Source organism: Phaethon aethereus (genome assembly GCF_964289735.1).
Source record: "Phaethon aethereus genome assembly, chromosome: 3".
NCBI classification, from domain to species: Eukaryota; Metazoa; Chordata; class Aves; order Phaethontiformes; family Phaethontidae; genus Phaethon; species Phaethon aethereus.
Window position 1 is genome coordinate 45,841,047 of NC_138576.1, and position 14,271 is coordinate 45,855,317.

The 14,271-nt window shown below is 36.8% G+C and overlaps 1 protein-coding gene across 6 annotated transcripts in view; it reads left to right on the top strand.

The window, feature by feature from the left end:
* KLHL32 (kelch like family member 32) overlaps positions 1–14,271 on the top strand; it is a gene marked incomplete at its 5' end in the record, with an annotated part of 95,598 nt that overhangs the window by 42,855 nt on the left and 38,472 nt on the right. For 4 of the 6 annotated variants that reach the window (XM_081998446.1, XM_081998450.1, XM_081998447.1 and 1 more), the window contains one exon: positions 13,558–13,773. The exons of the other annotated variants lie outside the window; for them this stretch is intronic. In XM_081998446.1, the coding sequence (XP_081854572.1) occupies positions 13,558–13,773 (216 nt within the window). The remainder of the gene's footprint in view (positions 1–13,557; positions 13,774–14,271) is intronic. 6 annotated transcript variants of the gene reach the window in all.

The window sequence follows — 14,271 nt, forward strand, 5'->3', positions numbered from 1 at the left end:
TTAAGGGTGGAGATGGACTGAAGTCATAAGGATCCAAGTTGATATATCCCCCAGTTCGCCAGTGTTTGCATTTTAGAATTTTCTTTAGACCATTTCTCATTAAAGGCAAAAACTCTGAACTTGGTACAAATCTATGTAGTCAGTTCCCTGCCCCCCCAGTTATATGTTATGTTTTTCTGGCGGCTTAATCATTACTGTTTGATCCATCTATCTGAACTGCTCATAACACACTCAACTAGTGTGTTGTTCTAGTTAAGAAGAAAGATTTGTAATGAAAATGACCTAAGCCCAACGTATACATAAGTACTTTCAGAAATGGAAGTACCCCAAATTATCATCTAGTTTTAACTACTGATAAATACTATTTCAGTACTTAATAGAGAAACATTTTTTACTGAACCATTTCGGTTTGTAGGGGAGCACAAAGAAGGAAACAAGTTCTATGTAAGGCTGTTGATGTTTTCCCGTAGATCTCAGCAGTGGCAAATGAAACAGCATTTTAGCATGTTCCATCATTTATAGTGTTTTGTTTGCACAACTGCATCAGAGTAGAATTTGCCAGGGAACCAGTACCTTGCTTCAGAATTGTGATGTAGACTAATTCTATTTAAAACAAAAACTCCATTTCTGCCCTGGGCATTGAATAGGACTTGAACCCTAGGTCTATTATATATGTGTGTGTGTGTGTGTGTGTGTGTGTATATATATATATACACATACATACATATAAATGTATACATTCTGTCTTACTGAATCTTCAGCCAATATGTAATCAGAGCTTTGAAAGTTATGAATTGTCCTCATTCATCTCACTTATTCTAAATATCAAAGATAGAAAGCTAAAGATTAGTGGTATCAACAACTTTACCATTAATAATGTCCTGCAAGTGTGTTACTCCAAATGGAAAAATTTTTGTAACTTTATTCACTTCTTTTCTGCATGATCTATTCTAAACATCTGTTTATTAATTTGGAGGAAGTTGCTGCTAAATTTCCCATCTGTTTCAGTAGAGTGTTACAGAATTTGTGATTTCTACTATAGAGCGTGTCTAGCTGCATAGGTGGCATTGCGTCTTGAATGAATTAAAACTTGAATGACTTTTATTTGCAGCTCATCAGGAACTGAGCTGCTAACACATGGAATTATCTCCAGAGCAATTTTTATAGGAGCTGTTGTGCCCTCTGGATTAGAGAGGTAGTAATGTATTGGCTGGATTTGCCTCGTAATCACTTTGACCTTTGTTGTCAAAGCCACTCAAAGGAGATTTTACCTAAATTCCATTTTAGTGTTTTCTCCTTGTTTACCGTAAGCCACATCTGTTCTGATTATATATGCAAAAGGATTTGAATTTCCATAGGATCTAAGCACACCTGTTTATCATGGGGAAAGTATTGTAGTACCCTCAGCCCCCAAAACACATTGGGATTGGAATTCCCACTGACTTGAAATGGCACGCTGTGGACTTGGAGAAAGCTACGGGGACAGGCCCAATGTCATATGCCAAGCCCAAAAATCAGTACTTATATATGCTTCTCTTTTGGTTTTGCCTGCCTCACAATATTTTTACTCATATTTGCAGCATTGCCATCTTCATGGGGAACTGAAGTATGCAGGGAGTATATGTACACAGTGGTGATGTCAAGGATCCCCAGAGACTGATATTGAATGTTTACTGTAATCAAATACTTGAAAGTATCTGAGTACCTAGATATGTTGTGAGTCTTACTTGCATGTGTATTATACACCATTGGTAAAAAGTCTTAATTGAGTTCTGGACTCACCATTCAGTCCTGGACCAAAAGTTGAACAGATTGATGGAAATTCTTGAAAAGGAATAGAACAAGCAGCGAGAATGATCAGTGTGTATGGTGAATATTTCGGGGTGGGGGAAAACAAACTACATTAGGTATATGTAATCTTTGATGAGCTGTTGTTAGCATTTTGCTTTTGGGTGCGGTTGAAGTCTTTGAAATTTGGATGTTTTAGCAACATTTCTTATTAAAATTTGTATTTGAAAAGGACTAATTTTTGTAACATTGAATGGAATAATCATTGACTAAAAACTTTTTCAGTAAGCTCTAGTTTATTTTTAAACACAGTCACTCTTCTTGTTAGATTAGCTGCAGAAATACATTATTTTTGAAGTAACTGAGCTCCCATCCCTCCTCTAAATGCCCTTCTAATTTTGTATTAAAGGATGTCTGGCTTCACGTCATTCTGATTGCGTTTAAAGAGGGATACAGGAGAGGCACCCTTCATATACTTCAGGATTTTGAGATACTGGCAAGCGTCTGTAGTTGTGAACACTTAGAAATTGGGCCTACGCTGATGTATTCTGCTTTTAAATATGGTGTCAAGGTGAAATCTTGAAGCTAGTGAGAATTTAATCATTTGGTTATGTTTCTTAAATATATGATGCATTGATTAAATATTTTACTCTTCTATATTTCCGTGGGAAAAAAGCCTCAGTGGTAAAGCATGGAATTCTGACTGTTAGCTGTTTGAGATTTGGGGTGAGGGGGAATTATTTTTTTTTTTATACTTGGTAAGAACTGCTAGAAACGAAGTGAACAAAAGTCGGCATGATCTTTGAAGGCTCATGCCTTCCTGATGCTTAGCACCTTCAGCAGTGTGAACGTTCACATGTGTTAGTTTAGGATGATTTGTGACTTGTTTGGCACAACTGAAGGTCAGATGTAGGAAATGTCAAACTGGAAATTGAGTCAAGGTCCATTTTTTTACATTTGGGCTTTGCTCTTTCTAGGTTTTCTGGTTTTGAGAGGCAGACTTATAATCATTTCTGACCAAGAGAGCAATAAGTGAATCCCTAGTCAATAATGCTTAAAATACAAGCAAATCCCCCTTGATCCTCACACATTCTTTTTTCTAATTCAGTGGTGCTTCCAGAATTTTTTTCATTCTTTTACTTTTCTTCCTGTATGTAGACTACTACTATCCCTTTTTATCTTGTTTACCTCCTGAAATCAGTTCTGATTATTGTGTAGTAAACCTACTAATCCGCACAGCTCCTAGTGATGGGAAAGAGGGATGAAGGACATAAATTTAGGGACAGAGTGTTGTAGAGGGTTTTATTTTACTGAGATGTAATGCGTATACCAAACATGTTACAGACATTTTGCTGGTATATGGAGCTGTGTAAATAACTTTGAATTTTGTTAAAGTTGAGGATAGGGAAGAAAAGAATTATCTAACTCCTGGAGCACTGTTGTGGCTTCCAGGCATTTGAGGTTCTGGCTTTTGTATCTTCTGCATCATAGGAAATCTTTTAAATTATTCTACTGCTCCTCCTTCTTTCTCTGTAAAATGAGAATATGCTTTGGTTTAGTGCTGTGAGCAAAAAATTTCGTACGGATTTTTGAGCTGAGGTCAGATATTGTGGGAGCATAGAGATACCTGAACAATTAACAGTTTTCCTAATAAAATGGAAACGTTACCTTTTTATCATTCACATACTTATAATCAGGTTCTCTTAACCGCTGAGTACCCTCATATCTTCCTGCAGCTGCAACAAGTCTCTTGCTCTTCAGAGGAATGTGAAGCCATATAGGCTCAGAGGTCAAATCACACAAATGTTTCCTTCTTTACCTGTACAGACAATTTGCAAAAACTTGTTTTATTGCAGTCATTTTTTACAAAATGTTCGTAATCACACGAAGGCAATGCAAACAGTCCTGTACTTCCTAGTTCAGTGGCCAGAGTAACTTTGATCCCAGATTCATGAGCCAGAAACTATTTTCTGAAAATTGGGTCAGAACTTTTTTGCTTTCATGTATTCTCTCCATTTTATAAATATCTCTGCTTAAGATCAAATCCTCCAGGAGCCTTTCTTTAAAAAAAAACCTAAGTTGAGCACCTTAAATCTTGTAAGGTTGGTTTTCCAGCCTGTAGTATTTTCATATACTTAAAAGTGTGGACTTCAGAACTGGGACCAATATTTGAGCAGTAACCTTAAAAATGTAATGTTAAAACAGCAAGAGGGTTTGTTTCTTTTATTGGACAGTACTCAGTGTGCATTTTATGACATGAGCCTTTTTTTTTTTTTTTGCTGCAGCATTGTTCTGAGAACTGATGTTACTATTTATGACCACTTCTTAGTGCCTCCTGATGGCCTGTAAGTGTTGTTCCAAATAGAGCCTGGTATATTTGCTGTATCAGCTATGTTACTGGTTCTCAGATTATTTTATTTTTTTAAGGTGATCACTTTGCCAGCAGAGCCAGACAATATTCATATTCTGTCATTCTCATAATTTGTTACCCCACTGCTTTTGCAGAGTCTTCTGCAAACTCTGTGGGTAAAACTTGCCATTATCTAGTTCAATTAAACTCTTAACAGTATTGGGCCAAGAATCAATTCCTTGAGGACTTCACTGAATAAAGTTACACCACTTTATAACTCACCATTAATAACTTAATTTTGAGATTGTCATTGAACAAATCTTTAATTCATCTAAGATGCAGCCTACTAAAAGTATATAATGCTCAACTTTCTCTTACACACCTTGTGTTAAATTTGCCCCATTTTATTCTGCCAGTAATTCTTGTAAATTTGGGAAAATGAGCTTTTTTGAGGTTTCAAAAAAATTAGTTCCTCTACTGATGCCTTATTCCTTTCATACAAGTCAAATGTTAGTAGGAAGCTGGGGTGATGTGGATCTTAGAATGCATTAGGAACTACTGATTTCAAATTGATGACTGATTCTGCTTTGTCTGTCAAAATTGTACTCAATATTGAGTTATCCTGAATTGGATTCACAATTCAGCCTTTCTGTAGATAGTGTGTCACATACTGCCTTAATATTCTGAGAAAGTTCTGTTGCTTTGGGTTGTTTAGCAAATATTTCTGAGACTGGAATTTGTCTGTGTTAATTAACCCATCATTCCACACATTTTAGACAGTTTGTTTCATTTTCTGGTGATATTAGATGTCCAGCTCACTACAGTTCCCCTTTTCCAGTTCTCCATTTTCAGATGTGCTTATTAGATTTGTAATCCTTAAGCATTTGGTGACAGGCTGTTTCCTGGGATTCTGAAGCAGAGACAGGTTTTTAAGAAAAGTGGTCCCTCGCTGTGTTTATTACAGAGCACAAGTATACATCATTGAAATGTTCCAGAAATAAAATGTCATAAAAAGATTCTGAAACAGAGTTGTTTGAATCATGTTATATATTCTTTGCACTTGAACACCTCCCCTGTTCTTATTTATACCTAGAGTGTGAACATTAGTATATTGATAATTTTGGAATATGCTCCTTGTTTGTTCTTTAGCGCAACATCATGAGTGTTGACTTCCTTTTTTAGTTAGTGACTATCCTGCTATTTTCCATCTTCATCATTATTCATTTACATTTACGCAGAGGAGGTATCACTCAGCCTTCTTGTGAAACCATGTCTTCTGTGCATTGTGATTCTAACTCTCCTGCTAGATTCCAGTACTGTTTCCCCCATGTTATCTCTGGGCTTCTTGTCCGGATCTGCTCACCTGTTCTTTGGTCTGGGCTTTTTTTCATGCTTCTGCATTTGAAAGTGATAGTGTCTTTCTCTGACCTGCCAGGGGTCCAAAGTGGATCCTAAGCAGCACAATAGAAATGGACTTTCAGTCTTCGGGTTTTGTCATTGTGATTTGGCCCACAATGGACAAAGTTGCAGAGAGGATCTTGCTTGGCCGTGGAATAGATTATGGACAGTGCAGCTAGAATGGGATGAGATTTTAGCTGCAAAGTTCAAAGAAGTGATTACTGAGCATATCTAAAGTATTTATTTTTCTAGATGCTGATGAAGGGGATCAACAGGAGTTTTTGACAGTGACGGTAACTCCTATGAGCTATTTCCATTCAGAATATTTTTAATGTGGAAGAGTAATGGTCTTTTCCTATCAGTCTCATTCTTAGTAATGTGTAATACACTTTTTGAAATGTTTTCAAGAGATTTTAAAGAGGTTCATCTTGAGGCTGGAGGACTTCAGCTTTGAAGTATGAAATGTTGGCAAAATAGTAAGTTATTAAAAAAAGGCATTGGAAAGGGAAATTATCAGGTACCTTAATATCTCTACTAACAGATCTATCAATAATGTTGACTTTTTTTTTTTCCCTCACTCTCTCCCTCCCCTCCATGCTGATAATGGAGATGGGAATTAGGAATAAAAATACACTTGAACGTACTGTGTATTAGAAACATATTTTCTACTTGTATTTTTACTATGTTTGAAAGTTTTCATACTTAATACTGATTTAAAACTTACTTTGTTTTTCAGAATATTAAGGGGATTTCCTTTCCTACTTTTGAAACAAATCTTAAGAAAAGTATTGAAATAATTTTTCCCCCAATAAGTAACTGGTATGTACCCGGAAAATTACAAGATTCGTTACTCAAATATAAAAAGAAATTAAAAAAGCAATTGGAAAATAATTTCTGAGCATCCTCAGTAGAATCTACTGCATCATACTCAATTCTCATTCGTAATGTGTCATGTTATTTCTGTCCTGCTTGACAGATGAGAGGGCTGTTACAGTGTCTCACTTGAGGACCAAGTTTGCAGAGAATTTTCAGGTATTAAATCATATGATGGCTTTGAGCTACTAATGTGATGCCATCAAGAAAAAGGCAGTTTGAGTCTAGGATATTTCATGCAAGGTAATTTATAAAGCTAAGGAAGTATTAATGTTGGTGTACAAGGTACTGCTGAAAAATCATGAGTATTGTGAAGCGTTTGCCCGTGCAGAAGAATAAATGAAGCCAGACTGGGAGAGGTGTAGAAAAGGGCAGCTAAGATGATCAGGAAGGCCTGTTTTACGTGAGGAGATTAAAAGCGCTTGCCTTGTTTAGTCTAGCAAAATGAGGGCTGAGGAGGAATATGATTGCTTTCTGTAAATATATCAAGGGAATAAATACAGGGGGAGGGGGGAGCAGCAAGAGAGTCAGAGTGCTGTTAAAACTAAAAGATAATGTTGGCACAGGAACAAATGCATATAAACTGAGTAAATTAAGCTGGAAATTAGGAGACAGAGTCTCAAAATCAGCCGAGCCTTCTCGTAATAGTAGTTGGGAGCAAGACCAGAGTGAGCTTTAAGATGGATCTTTCTTAATTTAGGATGATGATTTGATCCGCTTGTCCAGTATGGTAGAGGAATAGGCTTCCACTCCTGTATTCTCATGGCCTTAAGACTAAAGTCTGCAAAAGAATTGGAAGCAATAGTATTGTACAGTCCTATTTTTCTTTATTCTTCTTGTTGATGGTAAATATTTTTTTTTAATTGCTACTCCTGTGAACTTTGGGTTTCTAAAGGACAAAACTTGCTCTTTCTGTATTTGGCAATATGAGCAACCAAAAGAAAAAGTGAACATTTACCGTAAAAGCTTGCTGGTGGCTGATGGATTAGCCAAGTAGTTTTCAGCTTTCCTCTATCACTGTAGTAGCTCTGAAGAGTAAGGAAAAATATAAAGTAATAAAACATCTGTAAAGACTATATACCAATATTCTGTGATTTCTGCTGGAGTAATGAATGCAGGATTATGCCATTCCTCATAACGTATTTGAAGAAAAGACAGGCTCCCGTAATTGACACAAACCGTAAACGTTGATAAATCTGATTAAATCCTTCCTTTGGGTTGCTACTGTCTGAAATGGTATAAAAGGGACAGGTGAAGGGTTAGATGATCTCCACGTTCTGTATTTTTATTTGTTAAATAATACCGATTTCTACAGCTATATTGCCAGGAATACCTGGCAAGATGTGAAGCCAAGGGACTTGTGAAGCTTTTCATTTGGAGAGTTTCTGTGCCAGATGCAGTTATTTATTAAAAAATAAATTAAAAAAAAGAAATTAAAAAATTCCCACAGCAGCAGCTGTTTAGCAAGGGAAAGCAGCTGTTGAAAACTCTGTAGAACCTTACCTGTGGTTGTTCCAATGGTACTGTGAAACTTTAACTGTATAGTCTTAATGTTTCATTATTATATTTCTTTCCATGATACACATAATCATGTATGTAATATATAATAGGTGTGTATAATCAGGGTCACTTAAACTATCTAATTGGATTGCCATTTGAAAATATTTGTACTATTTAATAACTTAGATTATCTGAGATTCTAGAAAACACTTACTTTTTTGGTTTTACTTTTGAGTATCTGCAAATGACATGTTTCACTTTCTTTTCTGAAGACCACACATACGTCTCATCACATGCGCAATCCGCTAATGCCGTGTCTTTCCACTGTGCATGTGAAGGTCACAGGCCTCCTCCATGCCTTTGAAGAGAGGGCTCGCTGGCACCAGCCAGCAGGATTGAAACTGAAAACTAAGCAGATATAAGGAAACTCAAAGTGAGAAGGGAAATGAATTCTCGTAGGTGTCGTGGTTTAACCCAGCAGGCAGCTAAGCACGGCACAGCTGCTCGCTCACCACCCAGCCCAGCAGGATGGGGGGAGAAATTGTGGGGGGCAAGTAAAACTCGTGGGTTGAGATAAAGACAGTTTGGTAGGACAAAAGGAAGGGAATAATAAAAAATATACAGAACAAGTGATGCACAGTACAGTTGCTCACCACCTGCTAACCGATGCCCAGCCAGTTCCCGAGCCAGGGTCAGCACCCCTTGGCCGAGTCCCCCCAGTTTATACGCTGAGCATGGTGTTATATGTAGTGCAATATCCCTTTGGCCAGTCTGGGTCAGTGTCCTGGCTGTGTCCCCTCCCAGCTTCTTGTGCACCTCCCTGCTGGCAGAGCATGGGAAGTTGAAAAGTCCTTGACTTGGTATTAGCACTACTTAGCAACAACTAAACCATCAGTGTGTTATCAACATTATTCTCATACTAAATCCAAAATACAGCACTGTACCAGCTACTAGGAAGAAAATTAACTCTATCCTGGCCGAAACCAGGACAACAAGCTAGAAGGAAAATAATAGGGCTGAAATGTTTTGATATTGTTGCTCTTGTACTTAGCCCCAGACCTACTTTGAAATAACAGCAAGGATGCAAAATAACTTTTCATGCTTAAAAGAGAAAACAAAAGCAAGAATTACAGGAAGTGTTGAGAAAGCAGGGATCTACCAGAAAAATTAGTTATATGAGTCATTTAAAAACTCATCCTTTACTGTGCCTATAAATACATCTACAGTCTGCACTGATCTTGTAATAAATGTAAACACAGTTTTATACATTGCAAAATTCTGACCCAGCTGTTCCACTGTGACCAGGCTTCAGCAAAATGTCTTTCATGGTTCAACTGGATGGCTTTGGTGTTTAGTGTAAGAAAATTTCAAATAACATCTAAAATGAAGTTTTTGCAGGATCTGTGCTTATGCTTAGTATGAAATATGTATGTCTGTTGCTGTGCCGTTTGAGTATGTGCATGATCTATTAGTTCTTAGGTAAATGTGTGAAGTTTTGCGAACTAGAACCTTTGATATAGAAAGGAAGAGCTAGAACCAACGGAACGATTTCATTTTTCTTAAAATTGTGTGGATCCCTTCTGTTGTCAGATAAATATATTTTTGGCACTACATTTTTTTCATTTTGTTACTATGCCTTATCTATTTAGAGTTTGGTTTTGCTATGATTTATGACAAGGTTCTCTTCTGAATGGTGCAGTTGCTTCATAGTATTTACCTTACCAGAGAAGCTGGAGGACGCAGGGTTAAGACCCTGTTGGACTAGGTGCTGCTTAACAATTTTGAATACACATGTGTCTGTCCCAGAGACCTCCTCACACTTACTTTTTTGCTTTAAAGAGGCTGAAACCCTTTTAGGAAAAGAGGAAATAGCATCACCGTGCAACTCTTCTCTGTTATAGCAGCAGGGCTAGTCATTTAATACCTTGATTTATAACACTGTTGTAATCTAAATAGGAAGCAGGTGGAGTTACAACTGGGTATGTTACTTTGGATATTAATGGCTTGGCTTGGCAGTGGAATTCTAAAGCTGTATATACTTTTTCTGTCTTAATTATGCATTCATTAAAAGCTTTTATACCCAACAGAATAAAGTAAATATTGTTTGATCTCTGTAGTGTGCTCCCAGACTGTAGATTTGCACAGCAGGGTCTTGATAATCTGAATAAATTGTATTTCCCCAAGGAGTTTATCTTTCAAATAAGGTCATAAAGAAATGCATTCTTTCCCCTTAGTTCTCCTTGTGCTTTTTCTGCTATTTATAACACAGAGCAGAAGAATAGAGCTATATTGTAGTCTGCTGTGTACTTGGTTATGATTAAGTCTAATTTATCAATCTGTTACATCCTTTTCTGTGGCTTGTGCAAGGCAATTATTCTTTAAAGTACAAACGAATAAAGATGGATTTGGAAGTAATTTAAATACAATGTTTATATCTATTTTTCCTGTTTGACAACTTATCATATCTCTATATTAAAATCCACCTCTGTATTAAAATATGGACAATGTCACATCATTTATTTTGAATATTTAATATTGTCATCTTTCAGATTGTTTGTTCAGAAAACTGATTTTCTTTTATGAGGGTTTTAAATGTCAGCTCATTGTTAAATTGGTTTGACATCTAAAGGTTGATACTACTGAATCAAAAGACCAGTAGTGTAGAACAATAGATTCTCTTACTTCAGAGAGGGGCAGCAGGGGGATGTATAGTAAGTAGCATGCATGGGATCAAATATAGTTTCTTATTTTAGAAGTAGACACTGATAAATAATTTGGCCAATTTATTACATTAGTTTGAGTTTACTGTAAGATTTTAGAACTAATTCAACTGTTAGTTGTAAGATCTGTATATATAATCTTATATGTGTGTTCTTAGTCTGAATGTGTTTCAGCAGCATAACATACGTCATGTTAGAAGAGATAGGATTGCTACCTTTTCCCTAATTCTCTTCAGCTCTTAGTGACAGTTCTGCTTGTGTTCCTATTTCATCCTTCAGTTCAAAAAAGATAAGCGGCATATATTTGAAAGTTTATAAAAATGAGATTAAAAGTTTCAATAATTTACAGACGCCTGTGTTTTTTATTGCACATTTTTAAAGAATGTATGCTGCGATGGTGTACCAGAAGAAAGTTGCGCATGACTTTTACATTTTGTAGTTGCTCTTTTAACACAATAGAACAAAATCTGTGGGAAACAGACTGCCAGAACTCTTATTCATGACCACACCTAAATTTCATATTTAGTAACCTATTTAATTTTTAATAAAGTTTTAATTCAATGAAGGGTTTAATTTGAAAATCTATTCAAATCAGACTGAGTTGACAGTGATTGCTTTGATACTTCCTGTTGGATTTTTTTTAAAGCTAGGAGGTAAGGTTGTTTTTTTTGCAACTGACTTACATCCTGCATTTTAGTCTGATGTTTCTGAAGTCTTACCACATATGAAGAGCTAGGTTATCTGATCTGTGGTATACATCATGCAATCTCAGTGTGACATTTTTCCTCTCTAGTATCATCACAGTGACAGTAATGTATAGTACTATATAATTTTGACTTGAATATTGGTATGACAGTCTGATAAATTTCATTTGTAAAAGCTAATGCAATACCTACTGCTTTGGCTGTGAAATAGAAACCTGTAGATCAACTCCAACCTTACAAAAACAGAAACAAATGTTCCTGATTACAGGCCAAGACCAGTTTTAAAAAAAATATACTTGCAGTATTCATCAAGCAGTAAACCGTAAGTCCGGCAGGTTTAGAACCGGCAGGTTCACCTTAGGTTAGGTGAAGCATCAAAAATCATCTGAAGTTTGCCAATGAAAATAACTAAACAAATAAGCCCCCATAGTAAATAAATAAATAGACACATAAATAAATCAGCATCTGAAAGAAGTGAACACATATAAATAAAAATAAATAATAATGTAAATAAACAACTGGTGAGAGTTTATTTATCCATCCATAAGTATATTTGGCCTCTTCAACTGTATGACAGCTTTCATTAAAAAAACTTCAACTGGTATTGAACAGGAGAGTTTGGGGGATCATAAAAAAAACCCAAACCAAAAATGAAGGCTTACCAATGTCTTTCAGATTTCACTGAAAATGCGAAGATTTTTCAGGGGAAGACTGCATTTGTGTGTCGTATTACTGTTTCTCTCTAATGAGGAAAGATTTTACTATATTATCTTCAGTATTATCTTCTTCTGAAGTCCACCAACAGCCATCTGTCGTTCTCCATTGACACTTAGTGGGGTTTGAACAAGTGCACCATTCAGACTGGGAGATCATGTAACAAGCAGGATCCTCCACAGGAATTTGATTCCGTTTCCTCCAGTACTGACTCCCCTAAGCAGGTGAAAAAAAATTCTTTCTCCACTCTCCATTGCATATGCATAAACAGCTCCACAGTCATTGGGACAGCCACCCAATTCACACGTTCAAGATGTAGTCCATAAAACATTCCAAAAAACCTCCTCTTCGCACTTTCCCATCTTCCCTGTTGCTCTGCTCTATCTGCCAGCCGTGCAGCTCATTTGACATTTACAAGATTTCTTGTCAGTTTCATTTGGTGCTGCCATTCCATCCAGCAGAGCAGTGAAAGTGAAATTGACTTAATTTAGTCTGTTTCTCTTTCCTGCTCTAGTCCCTATGTTAACTAACCAGCAAAGTGAAACTGACAAGACTTCTTGTCATTTTCACACATGGAGCTGGTCAAGGAGAAGGCGGCTGATAGGGAGCAATGCGGTAAATTGGAAGATGAAAACCAGAATTGCGAAGGGGAGAGGAAGAGAGGTGTGAGCGTACAGCAAGAACAGAGAAAACGGGTAAACATGCTTATTTCCCAGACATCCTGGGTGCTTTTCTCTAATACGGATGAATTCTTGGCCTCTCCCCTAAAGAGCATATGGCCTAGAATAGCAGTAGTTAGCTGTCCAGACGCTAAGTTATGAGGGATGCCAAGTTGAAAACGTTAGCCCGTAAATATACGTTATCTCTACTAGGATGGAAAAAAACTTCCTGCCCAGAGTTACTGTAGCTTTTGTCTCTGCAGATTTTCTGCTCCTAGACGGAGGGGGAGAAAGAATACGAGGCCAACATCCACTACAGTGGTTGGGGAACAAAGGGTCTATTTGTTCGTTGAAGATAAGTTCATATAAATGTAGCTCAGCATCTCGTATTGTGTGAGGTTTCATGGAACTAAAAGTGATACTACACAGGTGCTCTAGCTCAATTAAAACAGTAAATAATGAACAAACAATTGCTTTGCAACAAATCATTGTAGTTAACATACATTTTTTTAATCTGCTTGTTAACTCTTGTGAGCTCTTGTCATACAGTGTAAATCATACTGGTTTATTATTCTATGCACTAATCTGTACTTCTTACAGATGCATGTGTAACCTTAGCAGTTGCAATGTAAATTAGTACTATCATATATATTTGCATATGCACTGGTAACATTTACACATATATTTTGAATGAGGCTATGTTAATTAATTTTAAGTTATATTACCTTCCTTCTTCACAGCTACAAAAGGACAATCTTTTTTCATTATCTGAAAACCTGTGGGGATTTTTGTTCTCTGTTGGTTTGTTGGGTTTTTTTCTGAGACATATTTTGTTTGCTTCACCCATTTAGGAATTAAATAGTTTTAATTACTTGGACCTGTATAAGCTTGCGGACCTCTTCAACCTCACTTTGTTGGAGAATGCAGTGGTTGACTTCTTAGTAAAACATCTCTCTGAGCTATTGAAGAGTCATCCTGAAGAAGTCCTGGCACTTCCATACTGTCTTCTTCGAGAGGTATTTAAAAGTGATAGACTCACTTCACTCAGTGAAGAACAAATCTGGCAGGTAAGGAGATTGGTGAACAAGCAGAATGTGTGATACTCTATAAACCATAGCAGTAATCTGTTGTTTTAAAACCCTGGAGCAATCTTGAGGGAGAATAAGCTCTTGAGCAAAAACTGTGAATAACAACTGAGGGAAATTCTTAAATGAAATTCAAAAAATGTTGTGTTGTGTTAATGCAATTAGTTTGTTTGAAAAAGAAATTTCTCTTATTGCTTGTGTTACTGAGATATGGCCGGAGATTTTTTTCTTCTGGATCCACCTTTGTTAGTGGGAAGAGATGTCCGATGCATGCAACCCAATTATCACTGCCTCTGGTGTGAAGCTAGTGCCGCAAGTCTGGCAGCAAACCTGCTTCTGCAGTCTCTCCCGTTCACTTCAGACAAACCTCACTGTGTAACTTCAGTCATTTAAGTTGTTTAGGCTACTACAGCTGACTGCCTGAAGCAAATTAGAGAATCATCACACAGACTGCTCTGCTCAGAGATGAGTGGAAGCTTC